Source organism: Mobula birostris, chromosome 31 (assembly GCF_030028105.1).
Source record: "Mobula birostris isolate sMobBir1 chromosome 31, sMobBir1.hap1, whole genome shotgun sequence".
Classification (NCBI taxonomy): Eukaryota; Metazoa; Chordata; class Chondrichthyes; order Myliobatiformes; family Myliobatidae; genus Mobula; species Mobula birostris.
The window spans coordinates 3,400,188-3,426,785 of record NC_092400.1 but is presented as its reverse complement, the minus strand read 5'-3'; the positions used below and the strand labels follow the sequence as shown (position 1 = coordinate 3,426,785).

General features: G+C 40.0%; 1 protein-coding gene across 2 annotated transcripts in view; it reads right to left on the bottom strand.

Moving 5' to 3' along the window:
* cita (citron rho-interacting serine/threonine kinase a) overlaps positions 1 to 26,598 on the bottom strand; it is a 225,379-nt gene that overhangs the window by 14,200 nt on the left and 184,581 nt on the right. For both annotated transcript variants that reach the window (XM_072247918.1, XM_072247919.1), the window contains exons 35-46: positions 26,504 to 26,595; positions 24,946 to 25,047; positions 21,521 to 21,690; positions 21,299 to 21,340; positions 19,499 to 19,579; positions 11,689 to 11,824; positions 11,312 to 11,451; positions 4,354 to 4,446; positions 4,016 to 4,124; positions 3,145 to 3,273; positions 2,522 to 2,602; positions 492 to 570 (exon numbers count right to left, since the gene is read on the bottom strand). In XM_072247918.1, the coding sequence (XP_072104019.1) occupies positions 492 to 570; positions 2,522 to 2,602; positions 3,145 to 3,273; positions 4,016 to 4,124; positions 4,354 to 4,446; positions 11,312 to 11,451; positions 11,689 to 11,824; positions 19,499 to 19,579; positions 21,299 to 21,340; positions 21,521 to 21,690; positions 24,946 to 25,047; positions 26,504 to 26,595 (1,254 nt within the window). The remainder of the gene's footprint in view (positions 1 to 491; positions 571 to 2,521; positions 2,603 to 3,144; positions 3,274 to 4,015; positions 4,125 to 4,353; positions 4,447 to 11,311; positions 11,452 to 11,688; positions 11,825 to 19,498; positions 19,580 to 21,298; positions 21,341 to 21,520; positions 21,691 to 24,945; positions 25,048 to 26,503; positions 26,596 to 26,598) is intronic.

Sequence of the window (26,598 nt, the reverse complement as noted above, 5' to 3'; positions counted from 1 at the left end):
TCATTTCCGCAGATGCTGCCTGACCTGCTGAGTTCCTCCAGCATTTTGTGTGTGTTAATGGAATGTATGGATGGTACACTAAAACAAAATTTTTCCATTATACCCCTGTACATGACACAATAATAAACAAATTTACCAATTTACTTAGTCTTAGCTGACATCATGCCCTGTTCATCCATTATGCTTAGGTTTGCTTTACTGCACTGGTTCTCAGTTAAGCGATGATTTTAAAATACTCATCTTTGTTTTAATATTCTCACATAGCCTCAGATCTTCTGTTTTTCTGTTTCCTACAGCCCACGTCACTGAGATCTCTGAGTTCACCCAAATCTGGCCCACTACTCATTCCTGACAGTCTAATTCCTCCATTCAAATTACTTCCTTAAGTCTCTCTGTTTCACATTTCTCCTTCACAATCTTCCCAATTTTTCAATCAACTTTATCTGTCATTATCACTCCGCATGAGAGAAACTACTGGATCTAAGACTCACCTGGCTGTGTTACGGCTTTGGATTTCAATAACCTCCAGAGAGTTGAAATGAGTTACAAATAGGTAAGGTTCTCTATAAGCTGAAATGATCACAAATAAATCATCAGGAATTACAAGTTGGAAATTGCAAAAGACATGCAGAATAATGGTGATGTTACCGTACAGTGATCATATGTACTGTGGTGTGAAATTTTGGATTGAAGGTATTATATAACTAATTTCTCTCAGCTATCAATCTACATCTAAATTCACAGCCACAAGACATTCAATGCAAACTGTGGGGCATTAACACAAAAGTGCATGCAAGTCATCATTAATCTTGATAGATAATGAACTAATTCCACAATCACTTCCAAGGACTAGATGGGCCAAAGGGCCTGTTTCTGAGCTGTACTTTTCTATGGCTCCATTACTCAGGTTCTTAATTTTATTTATTTATTTAATTCTCTCTTTTTTTTGTTTGCACAATTTGTTGTCTTTTACACATTGGTTGTTTGTCTTTGCCATGTGCAGTTTTTCATTCTGCAGAGAGTGGTGCAGATAGCCCAGCGCATCTGTAGATGTGAACTTCCCGCTATTCAGGACGTTTACAAAGACAGGTGTGTAAAAAGGGCCTGAGGGATCACTGGGGATCCGAGTCACCCTAACCACAAACTGTTCCAGCTGCTACCATCCGGAAACAGTACCACAACTTAAAAGCCAGGACCAACAGACTCCAGGACAGCTTCTTCCACCAGGTCATCAGACTGATTAATTCATGCTGGTACAATTGTATTTCTATGTTATATTGACTATCCTGTTGTACATACTATTTATTATAAATTACTATAAACTGCACATTGCACATTTAGATGGAGACGTTAAGTAAAGATTTTTACTCCTCATGTATATGAAGGATGTAAGTGATAAAGGCAATTCAATTCAATTCATTGATTCTATTGTGTTTCTTAGTACTAACTGTGTATATCTGCAAGAAACCAAATCTCAGGTGACATACATGTACTTTGATAATAAATTTACTTTGATCTTTGAAAACTAAGAGTTAGATATCATTATATGACAATTATTTTATTTTATAAACTCAGTACCTATTTACATAGAAGAAAATAATGGGTGGAGAGGGTTTGATCTAAAAAATGCCCAGGTCATTGTAGCATATGTGAAGACAACCAAGTAATCTGATCTGGAGAGATGGGATAATATTCTAATATGTTAATGGGGTAGAGGTCTCCATTGTCTTTATCCCTCTGATTGGTGTGGACCTGGATTCTCGTAATAGGGCAGCTATCAGCAAGTAAGTATTCTTTTAGCATCATCTACGGACTAGGAAGAACAGGGCTTCACCTTCTCTATTCCTCGAACAAACTAAACATCATCTCTTTTGTCATCCACATCCAGACGATGGTGCCTCTTCTTCCATCTATGATCTCTCTTCCCATTCCTCACATTGTTTCTCTGCTGCTGTGTGCCAAGCCTACTGCTTCTAGCTTCTTTGTGGAATTGCAAGCTTGCCTTTATAAGCTGCGGTCCAGTTCGCTCTTTCCTGCCTGTGTCGGAATCTTGCAGGCTAAATTTGATTCCATAAATAATGCAATACTAGGGAATGCAGTATAGTAAGACTTGATGCCATTTAAAAAATCCTTTTCTAAAACAAACTACAGTTTCATCTTGTCCAGTCTTTCCTGAGATCCTTTAGCTCCAGTATTTGGTTATCTTACAAATCACTTGTGAACTCACTCTAGTGGTTCTGAATTCTTTTCATAACACATGGAACTGAAATATCCAAGTGTGGTTTAGCCTCAGGTTCAGTATATACCCATTCATCAAGTTCATTAACTTGAATTATATCACAATCTTCCTTGTAATCCACAAATCTCCCAATTCAAAATTTTTGAAGCATGCTTCCAATTTCCAAGTCTAAATCATTTCTCACAAAATTAAGCTAAATTTTTAAATGATACCAATTTATAGAACTCTGTGCTAACAAATTTGAATATACAAACCTAGAAAGATGCCACAAGACATACTTACCAAATGCTAAGGGCAAACGTTTCCACTTCAGATCATCAGTGCGACTGCGTCTTCCGTACGAATCAACAATGACTCCAAATTCTAATTGTAGATTAAAAAAATAGCAAGTCATAACTGTGAAATTGTTTCATGACTTTAATAATGGCAGGAAGCAGAATGTAAAATATAAGAAGTGTCAGACTACATAAGGCAGCAGGATGTAAAGTTACGTTCACATCTTTCTGTGGAACCAACAAACTCTAATTATTGTGTTGTATTTCCCAATAAATAGACATCTTGAAGGTTATGTCAGTATTACCCTGTGTACTCAATAAGTCACACATTCAGTGGTGAGTGGTGTGCAGAATGTAGGGCTGGTGTGCAAAACTACTAAGGCACAAATGGAGCATTCCACGCCCAACCCCCCAACTCCAATGATCAATATCATTGGTTTTGCTTTAACATTCCCCAGAAAATCTTTACTATCTATTTGTCTGTAAGATGGTTGGGTTATTCACATTAAAGTAAAAACAACTGCATGCGTATCAATATAAACCTGAATTAACACCTAACCAGGTCATATAGTACAGAAGGCAGGCGTCATTATAAGTAGGCAATGGTCATGCTTCAGGCTCATTACGTACCATGGAAACAGAGCAAATACTCATCCTTTTGTCCACTGCTGTTCACCTGGGCTATGGCAATCGGGAAACTGTAGGATGAAGCAGCAAATATGGCAGAGGCCAGGGTCATATCATTCTTATCCAGAAATTCTGTAGTGCAAGAGATAGTCACATGAGATATAGGGTTCTCAATAAGAACATATTACCAAATTAATGAGGTCAACAGTAAGTTCAACATTTACAATATGCCTATCAATGTTATTAAGACAATATTTGGCTGGTTGCTAACTTAAACAACAACTAGTTTACTTTGAAATGTTGCCCAATGTTTCAAGTGTCTACTTTATCCAAACACATAGAAGAATGAATATACAAAGCCTTTCAAACTGGAACTTTTATCCACCTGTCTTAATCCACTCTTGTCATCCTACATTATTTCTTTTTCTCAGCTATGGAAGCTTCCCAGTGAACTTTGTACCCTTGAGTTATGAAAATGAAGGGAAGAAACACAGACAGGGCTCCTTTTCTTTGCATCTTTTTATTTCCTGTGGAAAGTGGATGTAAGCTTTGACTAATATGCTCCATAATGAAAAATAGTCCACCAGTTGTCACTGTCTAAACTTGATACTGGCCACATGTTATTAATGAACTTCTCCTGTTCAACTGCTGCGGTAGTTTGAAGTTGCGGCTGAGAAACCAGGCAGATGCACAGCTTAAACATTACTTTTTCCATCAACAACGTACAAAGGTTGGCAATTTAATAATAAGATAAGAATAATGCTTCATTATTCACATCAGTATCAATTACTCCCAGGTCTGGCATCATACAAGTAAGAAGCAACCAAAACTGCTTTGAAGCTTTCAGTGCTAGTTTCACAGTAATTCTTCTTACCCTCCAGTGTGTAGTTCTTCATTTCCATCTCATAGAACTTGTTGGTTCCAATGATGATACTGTATGCAGTAAACTGTATACAACTGCAGGGCTCAGATGTTTCAATCTCCTATGGAGACATTGATAGTAATAGCCCAACGTGCAGATTATATAAAATCAAAATAAAACTAATTTGTCAGTGGGTAGCATATGGGCTATTTTTGACAATTCTACTGTATATCAGATAGAATAGCCTAAATCAGTAATTGTGTTACAGAAGAATGGTAGACTGCAATAAGATAGAGTATTACAATTCTACTCTGAACAAGCTTTTCTATAAACTGCATTAGCACACTCACCTTGCGTATTGCAAAGCTGTCAAGACCCTCATTATAACGGAGGACATATACTTTATTTGGCATTGCTGCACAGATGCAGGGTCCAGCCTCAATCTGATGAGAGAAAAAACATAACCATTACCGCAATGGATTCAGCGATAGGATTTTACAGTTCATGGCTCATCAACCATGTGTACTACTATCCCACAAGGAGGTCCATGTTTAAATAGTGACAATTTCCTGAGGTCAACACAAAAGTAGTTTAATTATCAGTGTAAGGCTCTCTATCATGGCAAGGCCTACTGTGTGCAAATTCCTTCCTAAAGGAGATATGTGCAGAATATACATGATGAAAGTACTTTGATAGCAAGCTAAGCCATGTTCTATTGTTTTGCCAGCACTTCTGACTTACAAAACGTTTAGAAACTCTAAAGCTCATTTATTACAATTATTATTACTGTATTTTTTCTTTATTAATCTTTTTATTGATTTAAAAAGCATATATATGAGAATTATCTCAAATATATATATATCAATAACAATACAAACAGAAAGTGAAATAGACATTATCAAAATCATGCATAGTATTAAGCTACTATGTAGTATATAATAAAAAAGAAGACAGTTAATTCTCCTCTTATCAATTCATAAAGAGAAAAAAAAAACTTCAAATTTTTAAAATGAGAAGAAAAAAGAAACCCACTACACTATATGAAAAAAAGGGACTGGGCAGTCCATTCTGAGGATACGACAAAAAAAAAGTAAAGACTTTCTGATCAAATCTAAAACTTCAAAAAAAAATAATTGGAAGAGTAATAAATCAAATCAAATGAAAATATTGAATAAAAGGTCGCCAGATTTGCTCAAATTTAAAGGATATATCAAATGTCCGCTTCTTATTTTCTTTAAACTTAAACAGGACATAATGGAGGAGGGCCAATAAGCAACAGCAGGTGGATTAGAATCCTTCCAACTCAATAAAATGGCTCTCCTAGCCAATAAAATTGAAAAGGCTATCATATGTTGAGCGGAAACAGGAATATTACCTGCTTCTGATAGGATAGTTCCAAAGATTGCCGTAAGTAAATTAGGTTGTAGGTCCAGATCCAAGACTTTTGCTAGCGTTTTAAAAACATCTCTCCAAAAATTATCTAGCTTTATGCAAGACCAAAACATATGAGTTAAAGTGGCCACCTCAATATTGCATCTGTCACAAATAGGATTGATATTGGAAAAAATACCTGCTAGTTTATCCTTTGACATATGGGCCCAATGCACTACCTTGAACTGTATCAAGGAATGGAGGGCACAAATAGATGAGTTATTAACCAAATGAAAAATTTTACTCCATTGATTATCTGAAAAATGACTCTTGAAATTCCAATTCCCAAGCACATTTAATTTTATCGTTAGATATCATTCATAAATTCAATAACCGTTTATAAATTATAGCTATCAACCCTTTTTGAAGTGGTTTAAGCTGAAAGAGAGCATCTGTCATATTAGATGGACAAGCAGAAGGATAATTTGGCAGCAAACCACGTAAAAAATCCTAATTTGTAAATGTCTAAAAAAGTGTACATTAGATAAATCATATTTATCCACTAACTGAGAAAAAGACATTAAACAGTCCCCTAAAAACAAATCTAAAAAGGTTGTTGTTCCCTTGGTTTTCCAAATTAAAAATGCCTCATCCAAAATTGATGGTTTAAAAAAATAATTGAAATGGATATTACTAGAAAGAACAAAATTATTTAACTCAAAAAATCTATGAAACTGAAACCAAATTCTAAATGTATGTTTAATGATGGGATTAAAGGCTTGTCTACTAATCTTAGAAAACAAAAAGGGAAGAGGAGCTCTCAGTAAAGAGGTCAAAGAGAACCCCTTCACCGAGCTTTCCTCCAAATCCAACCATGAAAGCCATTCATGTATGTCTGAATAATGAAACAAAAAAGTAATATATCGAATATTACATGCCCAATAATACATTCTAAAATTTGGCAAAGCCATACCACCATCCTTTTTTAATTTCTGCAATAAGAGTTTACTCAATCTAGGATTTTTATTATCCCAAATATAAAATGAGATCTATTCTGTCAAAAAACGTTTTAGGAACAAAGGAAGGAACTGCCTGAAATATATGTAAGAATTTCAGTAGAACTATCATTTTAATAGCATTAGTTCGACCTATTGATGATAATGTCATAGGTGACCATTTAGAAAGCATTTGTTGGGTGTAATCAATTAATGTGAGAAAATTATATTTATACAGGTCCTTAAAATTTTTAGTAATTTTAATACCAAGATAAGTAATTTTTAGCAATACTAAAAGGTACTGGATGATATTGATCCGAGTAATTATTAATGGGAAATAACTCACTTTTATGTAAATTTAATTTATATCCAGAAAAGCTACTAAATTCAGAAAATATAGATAACATAGAAGGAATAGATTTCCTAGGATCTGAAATATAAACTAACAGGCCATCTGCATACAACGGAACCATGTGTACTTTGTCCCCTCTCTTAATACCCTGAACAGTATTGGAATCTCTAAGACTATTACTGTTTTAAATTATTAACATTTAAATGTGCCTGAAAACAATTTACAAAATTTAACTAACTTAAAGCATGTAACTACTTTCCAGTAAAATGGACTTTATTTTGTTATGTTCTAATTGTGTTCTTTCTTGTAAAAAAAAGTGTATATTCTATTTTAAAATTTATGTTTTTCTTGTGAATGTTATGTGTCCGTGACAATGCTGTAAGTTTTTCATTGCACCCGTGCATACATGTACTTGTGATAAGGCAATGAACTAGACTTAGAGTTAAAAAACTGTAGATTACTAAACCTTACCTTGCCATATGAATGGGTGGAGATGCTGCTCTAGCACCAAATCTAATTTGCTTTAGGTATAGCAACACACATCAAAGTTGCTGGTGAATGCAGCAGGCCAGGCAGCATCTCTAGGAAGAGGTACAGTTGACGTTTAGGCCCCAGACCCTTCGTCAGGACTAACTGAAGGAAGAGCTAGTAAGAGATTGGAAAGTGGGAGGGGGAGGGGGATATCCAAAGTGATAGGAGAAGACAGGAGGGGGAGGGATGGAGCCAAGAGCTGGACAGATGATTGGCAAAAGGGATATGAGAGGATCATGGGACAGGAGGGCCAGGGAGAAGGAAAGGGGGGAGGGGGGGAAAAACCCAGAGGATGGGCAAGGGGTATAGTCAGAGGGACAGAGGGAGAAAAAGGAGAAAGAGAGAAAAAGAATGCGTGTATATAAATAAATAACGGATGGGGTACGAGGGGAAGGTGGGGCATTAGTGGAAGTTAGAGAAGTCAATGTTCATGCCATCAGGTTGGAGGCTACCCAGACCGAATATAAGGTGTTGTTCCTCCAACCCGAGTGTGGCTTCATCTTTACAGTAGAGGAGGCCGTGGATAGACATATCAGAATGGGAATGGGATGTGGAATTAAAATATGTGGCCACTGCGAGATCCTGCTTTCTCTGGTGGACAGAGCGTAGGTGTTCAGGAAAACGATCTCCCAGTCTGCGTCGGGTCTCGCCAATATATAGAAGGCCACATCGGGAGCACCGGACGCAGTATATCATCCCAGCCGACTCACAGGTGAAGTGTCGCCTCACCTGGAAGGACTGTCTGGGGCCCTGAATGGTGGTAAGGGAGGAAGTGTAAGGGCAGGTGTAGCACTTGTTCCGCTTACAAGGATAAGTGCCAGGAGGGAGATCAGTGGGGAGGGATGGGGGGGACAAATGGACAAGGGAGTCGCGTAAGGAGCGATCCCTGCGGAAAGCGGGGGGGGGGGGGGAGGAAAAGATGTGCTTAGTGGTGGGATCCCGTTGGAGGTGGCGGAAGTTACGGCGAATAATATGTTGGACCCGGAGGCTGGTGGGGTGGTAGGTGAGGACCAGGGGAACCCTATTCCTAGTGGGGTGGTGGGAGGATGGAGTGAGAGCAAATGTGCGTGAAATGGGGGAGATGCATTTGAGACACTTCACCTGTGAGTCGGCTGGGGTGATATACTGCGTCTGATGCTCCCGATGTGGCCTTCTATATATCGGCGAGACCCGACGCAGACTGGGAGATTGTTTTGCTGAACACCTACGCTCTGTCCGCCAGAGAAAGCAGGATCTCCCAGTGGCCACACATTTTAATTCCACATCCCATTCCCATTCTGATCTGTCTATTCACAGCCTCCTCTACTGTAAAGATGAAGCCACACTCAGGTTGGAGGAACAACACCTTATATTCCGTCTGGGTAGCCTCCAACCTGATGGCATGAACATTGACTTCTCTAACTTCCGCTAATGTCCCACCTCCCCCTCATACCCCATCCGTTATTTATTTATATACACACATTCTTTTTCTCTCTGTCCTTTTTCTCCCTCTGTCCCTTTCTCTATACCCCTTGCCCATCCTCTAGGTTCCCCCCCCCCCACTTTTCCTTCTCCCTGGGCCTCCTGTCCCATGATCCTCTCATATCCCTTTTGTCTATCACCTGTCCAGCTCTTGGCTCCATCCCTCCCCCTCCTGTCTTCTCCTATCATTTTGGATCTCCCTCTCCCCCTCCCACTTTCAAATCTCTTACTAGCTCTTCCTTCAGTTAGTCCTGACGAAGGGTTTCGGCCCTAAACGTCGACTGCACCTCTTCCTAGAGATGCTGCCTGGCCTGCTGCGTTCACCAGCAACTTTGATGTGTGTTGCTTGAATTTCCAGCATCTGCAGAATTCCTCGTTTTATTGCTTTAGCTATACCCTTGCCTTAAAAATTGCAGAAGGCATAAATGTAAAGTAAATGTGAGACTATAGTTTCCATTCAACTTTTTTCACTCTTCTTTCTCATCTCAAGGGAAAAGTAAACATTGAGCATTTTTCATCAGGTAGAGAATAATTTTGCATAACAACATCTCTTGCCATAGCATACTGTGGTCTGGGTTTCTGAACCAAGCTAGATGGCCCTGTATACGAGGAAGTCATAGAAACCATAGAAACTACAGCACAGAAACGGGCCTTTTGGCCCTTCTTGGCTGTGCCGAACCATTTTCTGCCTAGTCCCACTGACCTGCACAGGGACCATATCCCTCCATACACCTCCCATCCATGTATCTGTCCAATTTATTCTTAAATGTTAAAAAAGAACCCTCATTTATCACCTCGTCTGGCAGCTCATTCCACACTCCCACCACTCTCTCTGTGAAGAAGCCCCCCCTAATGTTCCCTTTAAACTTTCCCCCCGCTCACCTTTAACCCATGTCCTCTGGTTTTTTTCTCCCCTTGCCTCAGTGGAAAAAGCCTGCTTGCATTCACTCTATCTATACCCATCATAATTTTATATACCTCTATCAAATCTCCCCTCAGTCTTCTACGCTCCAGGGAATAAAGTCCCAACCTATTCAACCTTTCTCTGTAACTGAGTTTCTCAAGTCCCGGCAACATCCTTGTAAACCTTCTCTGCACTCTTTCAACCTTATTTATATCCTTCCTGTAATTTGGTGACCAAAACTGAACACAATACTCCAGATTCGGCCTCACCAATGCCTTATACAACCTCATCATAACATTCCAGCTCTTATACTCAATACTTTGATTAATAAAGGCCAATGTACCAAAAGCTCTCTTTACGACCCTACCTACCTGTGACGCTACTTTTAGGGAATTTTGTAACTGTATTCCCAGATCCCTCTGTTCCACTGCACTCCTCAGTGCCTTACCATTAACCCTGTATGTTCTACCTTGGTTTGTCCTTCCAACATGCAATACCTCACACTTGTCTGTATTAACCTCCATCTGCCATTTTTCAGCCCATTTTTCCAGCTGGTCCAAGTCCCTCTGCAGGCTCTGAAAACCTTCCTCACTGTCTACTACACCTCCAATCTTTATATCATCAGCAAATTTGCTGATCCAATTTACCATATTATCATCCAGATCAGAAATATAGATGACAAATAACAATGGACCCAGCACTGATCCCTGTGGCACACCACTAGTCACAGGCCTCCACTCGGAGAAGCAATTCTCTACTACCACTCTTTGGCTTCTTCCATCGAGCCAATGTCTAATCCAATTTACCACCTCTCCATGTATACCTAGCGAATGAATTTTCCTAACTAACCTCCCATGCAGGACCTTGTCAAAGGCCTTACTGAAGTCCATGTAGACAATATCCACTGCCTTCCCTTCATCCACTTTCCTGGTAACCTCCTCGAAAAACTCCAACAGATTGGTCAAACATGACCTACCACGCACAAAGCCATGTTGACTCTCCCTAATAAGTCCCAGTCTATCCAAATGCTTGTAGATTCTGTCTCTTAGTACTCCCTCCAATAATTTACCTACTACCGACGTTAAACTTACTGGCCTATAATTTCCCGGATTACTTTTCGATCCTTTTTTAAACAACGGAACAACATGAGCCACTCTCCAATCCTCCGGCACCTCACCTGTAGACAGCGATATTTTAAATATTTCTGCCAGGGCCCCTGCAACTTCAACACTAGTCTCCTTCAAGGTCCGAGGGAACACTCTGTCAGGTCCCGGGGATTTATCCACTTTAATTTTCCTCAAGAAAACAAGGACCTCCTCCTTTTCGATCTGTACAGTTTCCATGATCTCACTACTTGTTTCCCTTAATTTCCCTTAATTAAGTCCCTTGCAACTGACAGTGGTAAAATTCCTAATATTGAAATAAATTCATATCTTAGAGCTAGAATACTCTAACAAAGTGAACATTTAATACAGTCGTTTTAAATATTCAGATAAATGTCTTATAGTAGATAACAGACACCTATATATGTTTGTTCTGGCTGTTACTTAAATCTACTTACCCACACATTGACTCATAAATGAACATGACTGGACATTCAGAATAAGATTATAGAAATTTAAACTGCCAAATTGCTTTTGAAGTTGAACTGACTGTTTTGCATATGATAAATAAATCTGATTAAAAGTGCTCACTTTTCCTACTGCAAACAGGTGGCATCCTTTCAAGTTATCAAAAACTGTAGGTATGAGCTCTGGCTGGGCTGGCAGATGGGACTGAGCTATCGATAGCTTCACCTTCTTAATATCCACAAAACAGAGGGTTCGCTCCTCCCCTGTCAAACAGATAATGTAATTAATCATTCGCAACCACTCTTGATGTGGGTGAAGTGTTTTGAGAATGCATAAAAATGTGAAAGTCTGTAAAAAAAATCTGTATTACAATCAGTACTAAATAAAACTATAAATTTATACCCTTTGAATTAAACATTTATGGTGCGATAGCAGTTTTCTAAAGTTGTACCTGACCTGTTTTCTTGCTGGCTAACACATTCAAACAAGTCCATAATAACCTGCAATCATGATGAGTCGATCAAGTTCCTTTAGGATATGAAGCTGGAACACTGACCCCACACCCGGAATGTGCACAAGGGAGTTCTTCACAACATTTAATGCATATAAACCTTCTTCTGTCCCAACCAGCACAATCTGTAGATACACAAAAATCAGCTCTCCTCAGAAAAAAAGCATCGTAAGTAGATACTTTCTGATGACTTAATGCATGGGCTCTAGTTATAATCACATCCTTAATAAGAATGTACACCAAAACTTTGTTTTTTTCTGCTCCATCACTACCCCAAAACAAATTACATGCACATATCCATAATGGGAAAGACATTAACCCTTCAAACCAGTTTCAGTACTGTGTGAGGTAGTGGCTGATTGGTGATCTAATACAGAAGATACTGTATCTGCTTTTGTCCTACTTCTCTTAATTTAATTGGTTAACAAAAATTACCAATGTGAGGATCAAAATTATTGAGGGGAATTCAGGGTAATGGGGAAAAGGCAGGTAGGTGGAGATGAGTCCATGGACAGATCAGCCATAGAATGGCAGAGCAGGCTCGACAGGCCAGATGGCTTACACCTGTTCCTATTTCTTATGTTCTTTTATATGGATGCACTTACCTTTCAAACGTAAACACACACTAATCCAAATGGGACTACAATATAAATTGCAGTGCTTTGAAATAACCCTTCTGCATTCTTCTTGGAAAGATGGATGGAAACATTTATAAACTAAGTTTGAGATGCCTAAGCCAATTGACAGTCATTCTGGTGAACGCAGCAGGCCAGGCAGCATCTCTAGGAAGAGGTGCAGTCGACGTTTCAGGCCGAGACCCTTCGTCAGGACGAACTGAAGGAAGAGTGAGTAAGGGATTTGAAAGTTGGAGGGGGAGGGGGAGATCCAAAATGATAGGAGAAGACAGGAGGGGGAGGGATGGAGCCAAGAGCTGGACAGGTGATTGGCAAAAGGGATACGAGAGGATCATGGGACAGGAGGTCCGGGAAGAAAGACAAGGTGGGGGGGGAACCCAGAGGATGGGCAAGGGGTATATTCAGAGGGACAGAGGGAGAAAAAGAAGAGTGAGAGAAAGAATGTGTGTATAAAAATAAGTAGCAGATGGGGTACGAGGGGGAGGTGGGGCATTAGCAGAAGTTAGATAAGTCGATGTTCATGCCGTCAGGTTGGAGGCTACCCAGACGGAATATAAGATGTTGTTCCTCCAGCCTGAGTGTGGCTTCATCTTTACAGTAGAGGAAGCCGTGGATAGACATGTCAGAATGGGAATGGGATGTGAAATTAAAATGTGTGGCCACTGGGAGATCTTGCTTTCTCTGGCGGACAGAGCGTAGATGTTCAGCAAAGCGGTCTCCCAGTCTGCGTCGGGTCTCGCCAATATATATAAAAGGCCACATCGGGAGCACCGGACGCAGTATATCACCCCAACCGACTCACAGGTGAAGTATTGCCTCACCTGGAAGGACTGTTTGGGGCCCTGAATGGTGGTAAGGGAGGAAGTGTAAGGGCATGTGTAGCACTTGTTCCGCTTACACGGATAAGTGCCAGGAGGGAGATCAGTGGGGTGGGATGGGGAGGATGAATGGACAAGGGAGTTGCGTAGGGAGCGATCCCTGCGGAATGCAGAGAGACGGGGGGAGGGAAAGATGTGCTTAGTGCCTGTCCTGGCCGACCTATTGTCTCAGCTTGCTCCTGCCCCACCGAACTCGTTTCTGCAGCCTGTCCTGGCCGACCTATTGTCTCAGCTTGCTCCTGCCCCACCGAACTCGTTTCTGCATACCTCGACACGGTTTTATCCCCCCTTGTTCAATCCCTTCCAACCTATGTTCGTGACACTTCTCACGCTCTTAAACTTTTCGATGATTTTAAGTTCCCTGGCCCCCACCGCTTTATTTTCACATTGTATGTCCAGTCCCTATATACTTTGATCCCCCATCAGGAAGGTCTCAAAGCTCTACGCTTCTTTTTGGATTCCAGACCTAATCAGTTCCCCTCTACCACCACTCTGCTCTGTCTAGCGGAATTAGTCCTTACTCTTAATAATTTCTCCTTTGGCTCCTCCCACTTCCTCCAAACTAAAGGTGTTGCTATGGGCACCCGTATGGGTCCTAGCTATGCCTGCCTTTTTGTTGGTTTTGTGGAACAATCTATGTTCCGTGCCTATTCTGGTATCTGTCCCCCACTTTTCCTTCGCTACATCGACGACTGCATTGGCGCTGCTTCCTGCACGCATGCAGAACTCGTTGACTTTATTAACTTTGCCTCCAACTTTCACCCTGCCCTCAAGTTTACCAGGTCCATTTCAGAAACCTCCCTCCCCTTTCTAGATCTTTCTGTCTCTATCTCTGGAGACAGCTTATCCACTGATGTCTACTATAAGCCTACTGACTCTCACAGCTATCTGGACTATTCCTCTTCTCACCCTGTCTCTTGAAAAAAACACCATCCCCTTCTCGCAATTCCTCCGTCTCCGCCGCATCTGCTCTCAGGATGAGGCTTTTCATTCTAGGACGAGGGAGATGTCTTCCTTTTTTAAAGAAAGGGGCTTCCCTTCCTCCACTATCAACTCTGCTCTTAAACGCATCTCCCCCATTTCACGTACATCTGCTCTCACTCCATCCTCCCGCCACCCCACTAGGAATAGGGTTCCCCTGGTCCTCACCTACCACCCCACCAACCTCCGGGTCCAACATATTATTCTCCGTAACTTCCGCCACCTCCAACGGGATCCCACCACTAAGCACATCTTTCCCTCCCCCCATCTCTCTGCATTCCGCAGGAATCGCTCCCTGCGCAACTCCCTTGTCCATTCGTCCCCCCCATCCCTCCCCACTGATCTCCCTCCTGGCACTTATCCGTGTAAGCGGAACAAGTGCTACACATGCCCTTACACTTCCTCCCTTACCACCATTCAGGGCCCCAAACAGTCCTTCCAGGTGAGGCAACACTTCACCTGTGAGTCGACTGGGATGATATACTGCGTCTGGTGCTCCCGATGTGGCCTTTTATATATTGGCGAGACCTGATGCAGACTGGGAGACCGCTTTGCTGAACATCCACGCTCTGTCCGCCAGAGAAAGCAGGATCTCCCAGTGGCCACACATTTTAATTCTACATCCCATTCCCATTCTGACATGTCTATCCACGGCCTCCTCTACTGTAAAGATGAAGCCACACTCAGGTTGGAGGAACAACACCTTATATTCCGTCTGGGTAGCCTCCAACCTGATGGCATGAACATCGACTTCTCTAACTTCCGCTAATGCCCCACCTCCCCCTCGTACCCCATCTGTTACTTATTTTTATACACACATTCTTTCTCTCACTCTCCTTTTTCTCCCTCTGTCCCTCTGAATATACCTCTTGCCTATCCTCTGGGTTCCCCCCCCCCGTCTTTCTTCCCGGACCTCCTGTCCCATGATCCTCTCGTATCCCCTTTTGCCAATCACCTGTCCAGCTCTTGGCTCCATCCCTCCCCCTCCTGTCTTCTCCTATTATTTTGGATCTCCCCCTCCCCCTCCAACTTTCAAATCCCTTACTCACTCTTCCTTCAGTTAGTCTTGACGAAGGGTCTCGGCCTGAAATGTCAACTGCGCCTCTTCCTAGAGATGCTGCCTGGCCTGCTGCGTTCACCAGCAACTTTTATGTGTGTTGCTTGAATTTCCAGCATCTGCAGAATTCCTGTTGTTTGACAGTCATTCTGGAGAGGTTTTTATAATCTATGCATTTAGAGGTACAGTGCCGGCCCAACGGGCCACACAGTCCAGCAACCCACCTATTTAACCCTGGCCTAACACACAGGACAATTTACTATGACCAATTAACTTCCTAACCGATATGTATTTGGAACATGGGGCAGGCAGCACGTGAGGACCGATATGTCTTTGGAACATGGGAGGGAGTAGGCTGGTGGGGCAGGCAGCACGTGAGGTGGTTGGTTCTTCTGCATAGCTTGTTGATTGTTAATACCACCCTAATGCTTTCTCCATTTAAAATGGTCACGATTCAGAGGCTTCCAGCCACGGGAATGTTGTACTTCCAGGAAGTTTTCCATAGGTCTATTCTTCTGCCCATCTGGTTAATATCTCCCATGACTAAGCTTGAAATAGAATGCTTATTTTGGGAATATGGTGTCAATTTTTCTTTACACAGCCCATTGAGAGTATCTAGGACTTCTAAGGGAATATAAAGAGGAAGAGGATAGCTGAAGTGAATGTTGATCTCTTAAAAATTGATACTGGGGAAAGTAATAATTTCTAAATGGTCATTTTGGATTAATTTTCATGATTGAAAATACTAAAACTATCCTTTGATAATAATAGAAAAGCAAAAGACTACAGGGAAGAAGGAACTTAAAATAATTTCGTTCACAATGACAAGAAAAAGATTGAAGATAGTCCCTGGGCCCCGTGGCCTGCCCTGGGTCTTAAAGTGGTTGTAGAGACAGTAAATACATAAGTAATAAATCCACCAAAGTTCCCTGGATTCTGGAAGTCCCAGAGGATCACTCTTTTCAGATGGAATTCAGGATTTTTTTGTTATCTTCTACAAATATATTTAAGGCAGAGATCATCAAGCATTTAAATTACAAGGGCGTAAAGAGGTTACAATAAAGTTTGAGAAGTGATATTGAGTCAAGATTGGGTCAGTCACAAACCTACTGAACGGCAGAGTGGTTTTGAGTGCCTGATTAAGCTACTTGTACTTTGTTGCTTATGTCCGTAGGGTATAGAACAGGGGTTCCCAGTCTTTTTTATGCCATGGACCAATACCATTAAGAAAAGGCTCGTGGACCCCAGGTTGGGAATCCCTGGTCTGGAACTTAGTCCACTCGTCATCACCATTAAAATTGATGACACTGTAGTGCTGGGAGCAGACTGGCATTAATGGTTGTAATGAAAAGGATGGCAGACTGGATGTAAATAGCAGGAAATATCTGTAGGCACCAGCTCTAGCTGGACTGGCAGATGGGATTGAGCTCCAAGAGGAGTATCCGCGAGTTCACTGCTTGGACCGCAGATATTCACAATATATGAAATTGGTTTAGGTGAAGGAAATATATGTAATTTTTCCAAGTCTGCAGATCACATAAGGCTAGGTGCAAAGATGAGTACTGAGGAGGATGCAGAGAGTGATTTAGATATGTTGAGTGAGTGAACTGTATTGAAGAGCATTCAAATATTTGGAAGACAGTGTATTGTCTGAACAGTGAGATTAGGAAATGGAGAGGTTACAGCAAGGTCTGGGTATCTTTGTGTGTCAGTCCATGAAAGCAAGCAAAAAAGTCCAACAGCTAGTCAATAAATCAAATATTCTGGCCCTCCTGGTGAGAGGGGGTGTGGATGTCTCATTCCATTTGTACAGGGCTTTGATGAAATTGCAGCATAAACTTTGAATGCAGTTTTGGCTCCTTTTCTGAAGAATAATATCTGTGCTATAAAAGAAGTGCAGTAATTACTATGAGATTGATTTCTGGAGTTGCAGCAGGGGTGCATGATTGGGCTAATAGTCACTAGAGTTTAAAAGACTGAAAGAGGAGCTCACTGCAGAAAAGATGTCCCTGTGGTAGGGCCAAAGCCGAAGGAAATACAGCAAGCCATTTAGGAGCAAGATGAAGAGAAGTTCCTATATCCAAAGGATGGTAAGTCAATCAAATTCTCAACTACAGAAGGTATTTGGGCCAAATTACTAAATACATTTACATTATTATACAATATCAATGGCTAAAGAAACCAAGTGAAATGGGGAAAAGTTGGGAGCAGGGCACTGAGTTTTGATGATCTGCCATGATCACACTGAATGGCAGAGCGGACTCAAAGAGCAAAATGATATACACCTCTTTCTAAATTTATACACTCTATACTTACAATTTCTCGCTAATGAAGCTGACAATATTTTTATGTAGCAGTACTAATGCCAATTTTAGGCATGGGCTGGTAAATGGCATGTAACATTTGTGCCAGAAATATGCTGGGTTATGCCCATTTCCAACAAGAGACAGCCCAATAATTTATCATTGACGTGGTGTTATCATCAGAATCAGAATCAGGTTTATTATCACCGGCATGTGACGTGAAATTTGTTAACTTAGCAAACAGTGCCAAAATTCTGGAGGTCATAATTAGAAACACAATGGACTAGTAACATAAACATTGTGCCTACAAGAGCAGGCCTGAGGATGTGTGTCCTGCAGCGGATGGCTGACCTGACATTCGTAAACCTTCTTTCAACTACAAAGCATAAGCACATGTCAGGAACGTAATGGAATACTTCCTGCCTCATTGTATAAGTGGAGTGGTACTAATTCTCAAGTAGTTCAGGATTATTCAGGACAAAGTCACCTGCCTGATTGATACCTCATTCCCCCCACGGCGGCAGCACTGTGTACCACAAATACACCAAGTTACTCACCCCTGTGATTCTGACAGCATCTCCAAAACTCATAACTGCTATAACCAAAGATGAGGGCAGCGATGTAGGGCATCACCACCACCTGCGTAACCACCTCCAAGACACCTACCATCTTGATTTTGAAACATTGCTATTGCTTCATCTGCTTTGGAAACCCTGGAACACTCCCTAGCAGCACAATGCTGTGGGTGTATCTTCACCAAAAGACTGCACTGGTGAGCTCACCAGTTTCTCAAAGGCAACTGGGGATGGCTGGTAGAAGAGCTGACCTTGCCTCTGATGCCCATACTACAAATAATGGAAAGCAGTTAAAAACTTCACACTACATAATCTATGCCTCTAAATTCAATTCCAGTGTTGATAATGTGAGCACTGACCAAATGAAATTTGATTCTTTTTCATGAACATATCATGGTAAAACCAACTCTCTGTCATTTTGTGTTACATGAAGATTTTGATTGGGCATGTCCTGTCCGGATTTCCCTTTGGAACCCTGGCAAAACATCCATCTCAGAAGTATGTAAGATAATATTCTGTAATTAAACATTTAGTTATTTTTATTGAATTGCAGAGACACTTGGAGCATACTGTTCCAGAGAAGGCCATTGTAAGTACTGTGATCGCTTATTAATGCACTCAACCATGAAGCCTGTAAGATACTTACCTTCAATTTTCCCTTCCAAAGTTAAGACTTTCTCAAGTCTATAAGTCTCCCAGTGCTCATCCCTCACCACCAAAATGCCCCATCATCCCACAACTCCAGGAGGCATTATCCTGGCAATATCTGACAATCTCACTGCCTCTCGTTTCTCATTCCTTCTTCTCCGGCTCCCAGTCCATTGTGGACATTTGCTAGATTTCCAACTCTCAATCAGCCATATGTGCAATGACAACCAGTCTCTGATTCTCGGATACATTCTAATTCCACTCCGATACAAGCAGTTGGACCAGCTTTCTACGCCTGTTCTCAAGAGAGGTGAATCAGATGGCATGTGATTGTCAAAAAGAAAGGGCAATATCCACTCTGTCACCTTGAACCAATGAGCAAAGTTGCAATGAGCTCATTCACTCATCTTGTTTTAATCGCTCTTTATGAGTGAACTCATTTCAATAAAATCATCACCCATTCTTTTAAACTAGAGTGAGCAACCACTAATCTTATATAACAGCTCCTCACAAGAAAACTTCTATTCCTAGAAGTTAACCTATTGGTTCTAGGCTCTACCACCTCCAAGGCAGGTACATTAATATGCCTGTGACCTCAAAGGTCAGGCTTCATTTTAACTCTGCATTCTGAAAAAGTAACATGTCTGTATTTTGACCCTGTGGCTGGCAAATGACCATAAATTAGCTACAGCGAAAATCTATTTATTCTGTTTCCAACATACCTGCTCACTGAGTGGTAGAGTGCAATTTATATCCAAACGGTCATCTCCCTCCAGCTTCAGCAAAGAATTTCCCAGTAATTTCTGCAGAATTAAACAAACTATCACATTAGTATGTGCTTCCATGGACATGTATGTTACTCCATAATTTGTGCAAACTCAGTTTACAGTTTTGGACAGAAATGTACTTTTTAATTAATCACTCACTCCAGCATTGACAATTAGACTGCACTGATACATTATGGAACTGAGATAATATAAAAAAGGATTAGTTTGAGTTAAATGGCATCAAGCGATTGTTAGCAAAGCCTATGATGTATGTGTCACTAAAACATAAAAACATGAAATTTGAAACATTGAAGTCTTTTGGACTAGAGTACCTAGGGTCATTCTATTTTGATTAATGAAGTCTACAAAGTGTCAAAATTCAAGAGTTTTGATGAAAGAACAGGAATTAACATTTTATTTTATAATTAACCAGACCATAGAGATTTATGATAAATATATAGAAACAAGCATGGACATTTAGTTCCTTAGTTCTGTTCCACTTTATTTTGGTCTGCAATTTTATTCATATGCTCTAATTAATAAATATAATCAACAATTCTCCCATTTTTAGATGGTAGAGTTTCAAATTATTATCATTCACTAATTGTAAAAGTGTTTTTATTTTAATTTCCAAATGATCTGGCTCTAATTTGTTATTTATGTCTATCTAGTTTGAGACTTCCCAAGTAATGGCAATGATTAACCTCCATCAATTCTCCTTAATATTTTGTCAAATCCTAAACTTCTAAATTCCAGAGAATTGAACCATGGTTTGCTCAATGAAAATTTCCAGGAAGTGCAAGGCAAAGCGTCTACCTTTGACATTTAATAGTATCACTACATCTGAGTCAACCCTCCATGAATATCCTGGGGATCACCATTAATGAGCAAGTCAACTCCAGCAGTCATATATGTACTGAGTCTTAAGAACAGATCGGTAGTTGAAGATCCTGTGTGGTTGACTGAACACCCTAAAACCTTTTCGCTATCTGTGAGGCACACATCAGGAGTGTAATGGAATTCTCTCCACTTACCTGAGTGTGTGTTGAAACCAATTGCACAAAAAAAAAGCCCAATATCAGCCAGAGCAAACTATTAAGGATAACTCGCACAGAAGTTTATTTGAACTTCTATCAGTAGAAATGGAGATAATTTGCCATGAACTGCCAGGACTGCAGTTTTTATTTGTGGTTCTGCCAGACAATCTTAGGCTTAGCGTAGATGATTGCTAATCAAGATGCAGTTCATGAATCAATGAGAACATGGTAAACGCATGCCAGCAAAAGTGATCAATGTTTGGTAATGTGTCAACAGCATGACTTAGCAGGAAGAATACATCTTGAAGAACTGTTTACTTCAAGAAGAGCCATGGTTGCTGGTTGTCTGTGCCAATGTAGAATATTCACTTATGTTTTTCTAGAAAGGTGAAGCTTTTCTCTTCGTATCAGAAAGCATACATATGCTTGAGTAAGGCCTAAAGATGGGTAGTTTTATTCTATTAATTTTTTGATAGTTATAGAGCCTGTACATGTCTTTGAAACTACAATAATTAATGTCAAATGCATCACATGTGAAACCATTTAAACAAGCAATTAATTTCAAAACATTTTGCAAGGCAGAAATTTTAGTTTTTGTAATGTTGAAAGCTTGTTGTATTAATAAGCCCCATAAAGCTGAAAAGCGATGCTGCAAAATATATTTTGCAGTGGCATGCAGGGCAAGCATAGGACAAGCACAATTGTGTAATTGTTTTACCTTCACCAACAGGACAAGGTCATCGCTCTGGGCCACTTCAGCCTATCATATATTGACAATAGGGATCATTCCAGGCTATAGCACATGCTTAGTTAGAAACATGAACTATCAATGGCAAACAAGTCAAATTGTCAGGTTACAATAAATATAAACAAGGGCTATGTTTCAAGGAATTTTAGATGAAAGAAAACTGGATAAGCATAATCTAGTACTGGCACTTACAGCAGCTCTCTCTGCTTTTTCACATGATTTCCGTCCAGAAGCTGCAACAGACTCCAACACGGCGACCCAGCGCTGCTTGTCCGGGAAGCTCGGAGCAAGCATGTAGAGTGTCTGACCAGGCCAGCAGGTTGTGTGTGGCTGAGATTCTAACTTCAGCACATAAGGCACATCTATGAGGAGAGGAATTTGACGGAAAGGAAAACTACTGACTACTGTAATATCAAAAGCATTGTCTTATATTTTTGAATACAACCAAACCATCAATGGAAAAATAATAAAATTTCTTGCGGCCTTATGTTATTTATATATACACATAAGGGTTATATTTATGGACTCCCTCTTTAAAACCATTCACCCAAAGTAGGAAGCAGATTTGTATTCTCCATCTCATAGTTACCCACCTCTTTCAAATAGAAATATCCTCCACACAACAATGAGAAAGGTCAGAGCTCTTTGCAATGTCCAGTTATTTTATACCTCAACATTGCAAAGAATTTATTCTTTTTTTCTACTGATCATTGGTTTGTTTACTAGAAAATGTAACATTTAAAAATCTTTGAATAGAATCTTAAAAACTTGTATCATAGAAGGAGGCTATCCAAACCACTGTTGCTGTGCAGCCCTAAAGAAAAGCAGCTTGGTCTAGTCCCACTTCCCTGTTCAAATTCAGTGACCAGTTAGCTTATAGCACCTCAAGGGCCTTTCTGCTTAAATTTTAAATACGAGGAGGATTTCTGCTATAACAATTGTCAGGTAGATGCCCAAATTCCCAACATTGCACAGTGCTTTCCAAATTTTACTGTAAATCTATTTACTTCTCCAAGGGAAATAGAGCTATTTATTCTGCTCAGGCTTGTTACAGTTTTATATACTTACGTCAAATCTCCACTTGGCCACCTCTGTCCCAAGGAAATCAACCCCAGATTCTCAGATTCTGACAATATCTCCATGACTCTCACCAGAACTACCACACCCTACGTTGCATTACATCAGCTGTGGTGTAAGCTGCTTTGTGCAGTTCAAGCACAATCCCTTTACTCTTGTATTCTATATCATGGCCTTTCCTGTAACACTAATGCCTTGTTATCTATCTGACCTGCTATCTTCAGGGGTTTATGGACATCAGTTCAAAAGTTGCTTTAATCCTCGTCATATCATCCCTTGCCTTATTTGTTATCCTAAAATCTTATAATTGTCGATTTGCTATGTTTCTGCTCATTTGTCCAATGATATTTTTCTGTAGCTTACAGCTTTCTTCATCATTATCAACTGCCTGGTCAAACATTACTACATCTGCAAAAGTATTAAATATAAGGAGCACAAATAAATCTAAGTTACTGATTATATATCCACAAAGACAATAGAAAAAGCCAGTGAATCGACTCTTCAAATCAAGTTCAAGTTTAATTGTCATCAAACTATACACAGGAATCCAGCCAAACGTAACACTGTTCCTCTGGGGACAAGGTGCAAGCCATGGTACTGACAATCACATACAGCACATATAATTACGGCAGCAGAAAAACAGAGAAAAAAAAATAATAATACAGCCCAGGTCCCTAGGTGTCAGCCTGTAGATTCATGGTGTATGGATGTTGTCCTGAAGCCACATTTCCGCAGCAGATCTTCATGTCGTGCAACTGCAGCTGACGGTGAACGCAATCCAGCTTGTCTTCACGGAAGCAAACACTGGAGAGCAGCACCAAGGGAGGAGCCAGCTCCCAACCCAGTACGAATCCCAATCCAGTGATACACAGCTGTGTAACAACCGAGGCAACTCAGCTTCCCCACTGCCAGTCTGGCCAATGAACCGGTAAATTGGACTCACTGTATTCTACATTACCAATGTCCAACAGGGATCTTGTGGTCACAATAAAAATGTCCAAGTCCATCATATCCATTGTTTGTTGGATCATGCACCGCCTCCACACACTGCCTCTGACCCCTTCTTCCCTGAGTGGCTGAAGCAGGCTGCAACATGGTGCAAAACAAAGTCCAGCTCCACTGCTATCCAGCAACTCGCCAGTGGGGTGCATTTGCTGTACTTGATGTTCTTAATATCCCTCAGGTTCTTGCGATCATAAAAAAGATCCAAAGGACGTACAATTACACCTTTGATTGGATCCAGAGAGGCCACTGCATCCAAGCACACCACCATCTTACCAGAATTAGCCTTCACATTGCAAATTCTTTTTGCTTTTATACTTTCTTTTGACCTTTACCGTGACATTTCAATACTAACCTAGACATTCTGCAACAATTCATTGCCTGTACATGAAAGAAGTTTTTGCTGTTTGTTGCGACATAGTTTATACAAGCTGATTTTTGAAAATTAAAACCATGAATCCAGTTACTGCTTTAAAATATTTCAAGAAATGTTAGCTAGATTATTAATTTTCATTTTCCATAAACAAATTCAGTTTGAGAAATCCATTCCTTTGTTTCCTCTCTCCAAATACATCTTTCACATTTGTCTTCTTTGAATTGCACCTGTAGTTTTATTTGTCTAATCAGTTAACCTTGCATTTTAAAATGTATTTATGTAGGTAGTTAATAATGAAGAAGCAACTTCATATAATATTAACTACTTACATTTAAGTTGAAATAATATGTAACATTTGTAAAATAAAAACACGTGTGTCCTGGCAGTGAGCACTGCATATGTCTAATGTAAACAGCCTTCCATTGGCTTCTTACTCCACAGCTCGTCCTGTCTTAGCATTCTGCCACATAGGACTGACTCAAACAAAAATAAGACCATACACTATTTCTTAAACAGGTAAAAAGGCAACCTCTTTCCAGGCCTCTCTAATTGGTCAACAAAATATAGGTGCATAGTAGCATGATTTACTATCTTCTAGCAGTCAGGTGAGAAACTGAAATTCTTACCGAAACCAGGAACTTAATTCAAAGAGAATGCAAATATATTTGCTATCTTAGATTGTACCATCCAGTAACGTACTCACTTATGTATGTTTTCTTAAGCTTCCTCTCCCACCATACTTTCAGGATATTTTAATAATCTGATATAGTCATATAGCTGATTCTAGCTACTACCATTGGGCAGAAGGTACAGAAGCCTTAAGTTCCACACCACCAGGTTCGGGAATAGTTATTATCCTTCAGACTAGGCTTCCAAATCTGGGTGGGTAACTTTATTCATTAGTACACTGAATTGATTCTATGATCCAAGAACTCACTTTCGTAGTTTTATTTTTATTTGCTCAGTTCTTCTGCACTTTGGTGTTTGCCAATTTATGTATAGTTTTTGTAAAATTCTATTGTATTTCAATTTTTCATGTAAATACCTGCGAGAAAATTAATCTCAAGGTAGTATATAGAAACATAAAACATAATTTACTTTGAACTTTGATATTCCACTGAGGTTATTTTTTTTGTTCTGAAATTTCACAATTGAGTTTCACCTGTCTTTGCAGTGTTTACAAGTTCAGTGGCTCCAACTGCTCCATGCACTGTCACATCCCCATCAGGCAAGCATAGTTCAAATTCATCAATTGGTCTTTGTCCTGTTGGAGGGTAAGAACAACACATTATACCATAGTGACAAAATGTAGCAAAATTGAGGAGACCATTTTATACAACATAGACAAATTCATTACTCTATTTCATTCTCCTGCCAAACCTTTCAAAGTGTGAATGGAAGACAACTGCTACTATCAACTGAACTCTGTCCACTTTTTTGCAATATCCTCCACAGTAAATCAAGGTGCCACTTAGCTTGGTGATACAAGTTAATCAATATTTATTGCTTACCAGGTAAAATCATTCATCATATCTATTACAAAAAGAATGTAAGGAAAAAAAGATTTTCATTATGTTCTGTACCTTCAGTTATCTCATTGGCCTTCTGTACCTGTAAGCTCCTAAATCCTACCTTTTTTATGTCACTGCAAAAATCTCTGCCTCTTGACAAAGTTATCCTCTTAAACTAAATTGGGGACATTTATCAGGAGTGCTGTGTATGCAGGGCCCTTAGTATGGTAAAGGATCCCAGCCATCCATCCGGCATCCTCTTTGACTTTCTACCATCAGGCAGGAGAACATAATGCATAAAAACAAGAACGGTCAGGATGAGAAACAGTTTCTTTCCCCAGGCCATTAGGCTTACGAACTCCCTGCCACATTGTAATTAATGTGTCGCTGATTAATTTGTTCCGTACCTTATGACATTTAATATTAATGCACTTTAGTTTGTTATTTATGTGCAATTCATTTGTAGATTTTATCCTTACCTTCATAAGTTATCGTGTATTATGTGTGTTATGTGTCTCACATGCTGGTTCAAAGAACCATTACCTCATTTCTATATACACTGTATATGTTGTATATATGTATGTATGCCGTTAAATGACATTAAACTTCACTTGACACTTGACTGATGAAGAACATGTCACCAAAGTTATTTCTGCTCAACTAGTTCTGCCTTTTGATCCAGAGAGTACCCCTTTCACCACTCCTAAAAGTTGTGCCCTTTTCCTTTCTTTGGATATTTGCATTTCAGCTTTCATCATCCAGTCTTTACAAAGATACACCCCAGTTATATTAAACACCATAGAAATGAGTTGACATGTTATATGCTGTCTCTAGAATGCATAGTACTGAAATATATATTATTCATTTAAAGGGATTCTGTTAAGGGTTGTAGCTGCTACAAGTACATTTAATACAATTGATCAGGAGTGAACTTCTAGACATATGTAATTAACATAAACTGTAACATAATAAAAAGTTCTGGTGTCCTCTCAATTTGTGAGGTCAGCTTTTGTCCACTGCCCTGATTGGGTAAATATATCTTTTACTTTTTCTGTACCATTTGGATCCAGAGCAGTAACTTAACAGCACCTAATGAATGTCCACATTGGACAGATGTTCTCCAAAAGTGCTATTAGGAAGGAGTGATAATTACAGGATGAAGCAAGTACATGCTGTATAATAACATTTATAATAGCATTTATTACTTACCATCTATTGAATCATTGTCGTAAAGGAGAACTTTAGATCCTTCCAGGACGATATACTTCCGTTCCCAGCCCTGTTGCCCTCGTTTCCCATTTCTA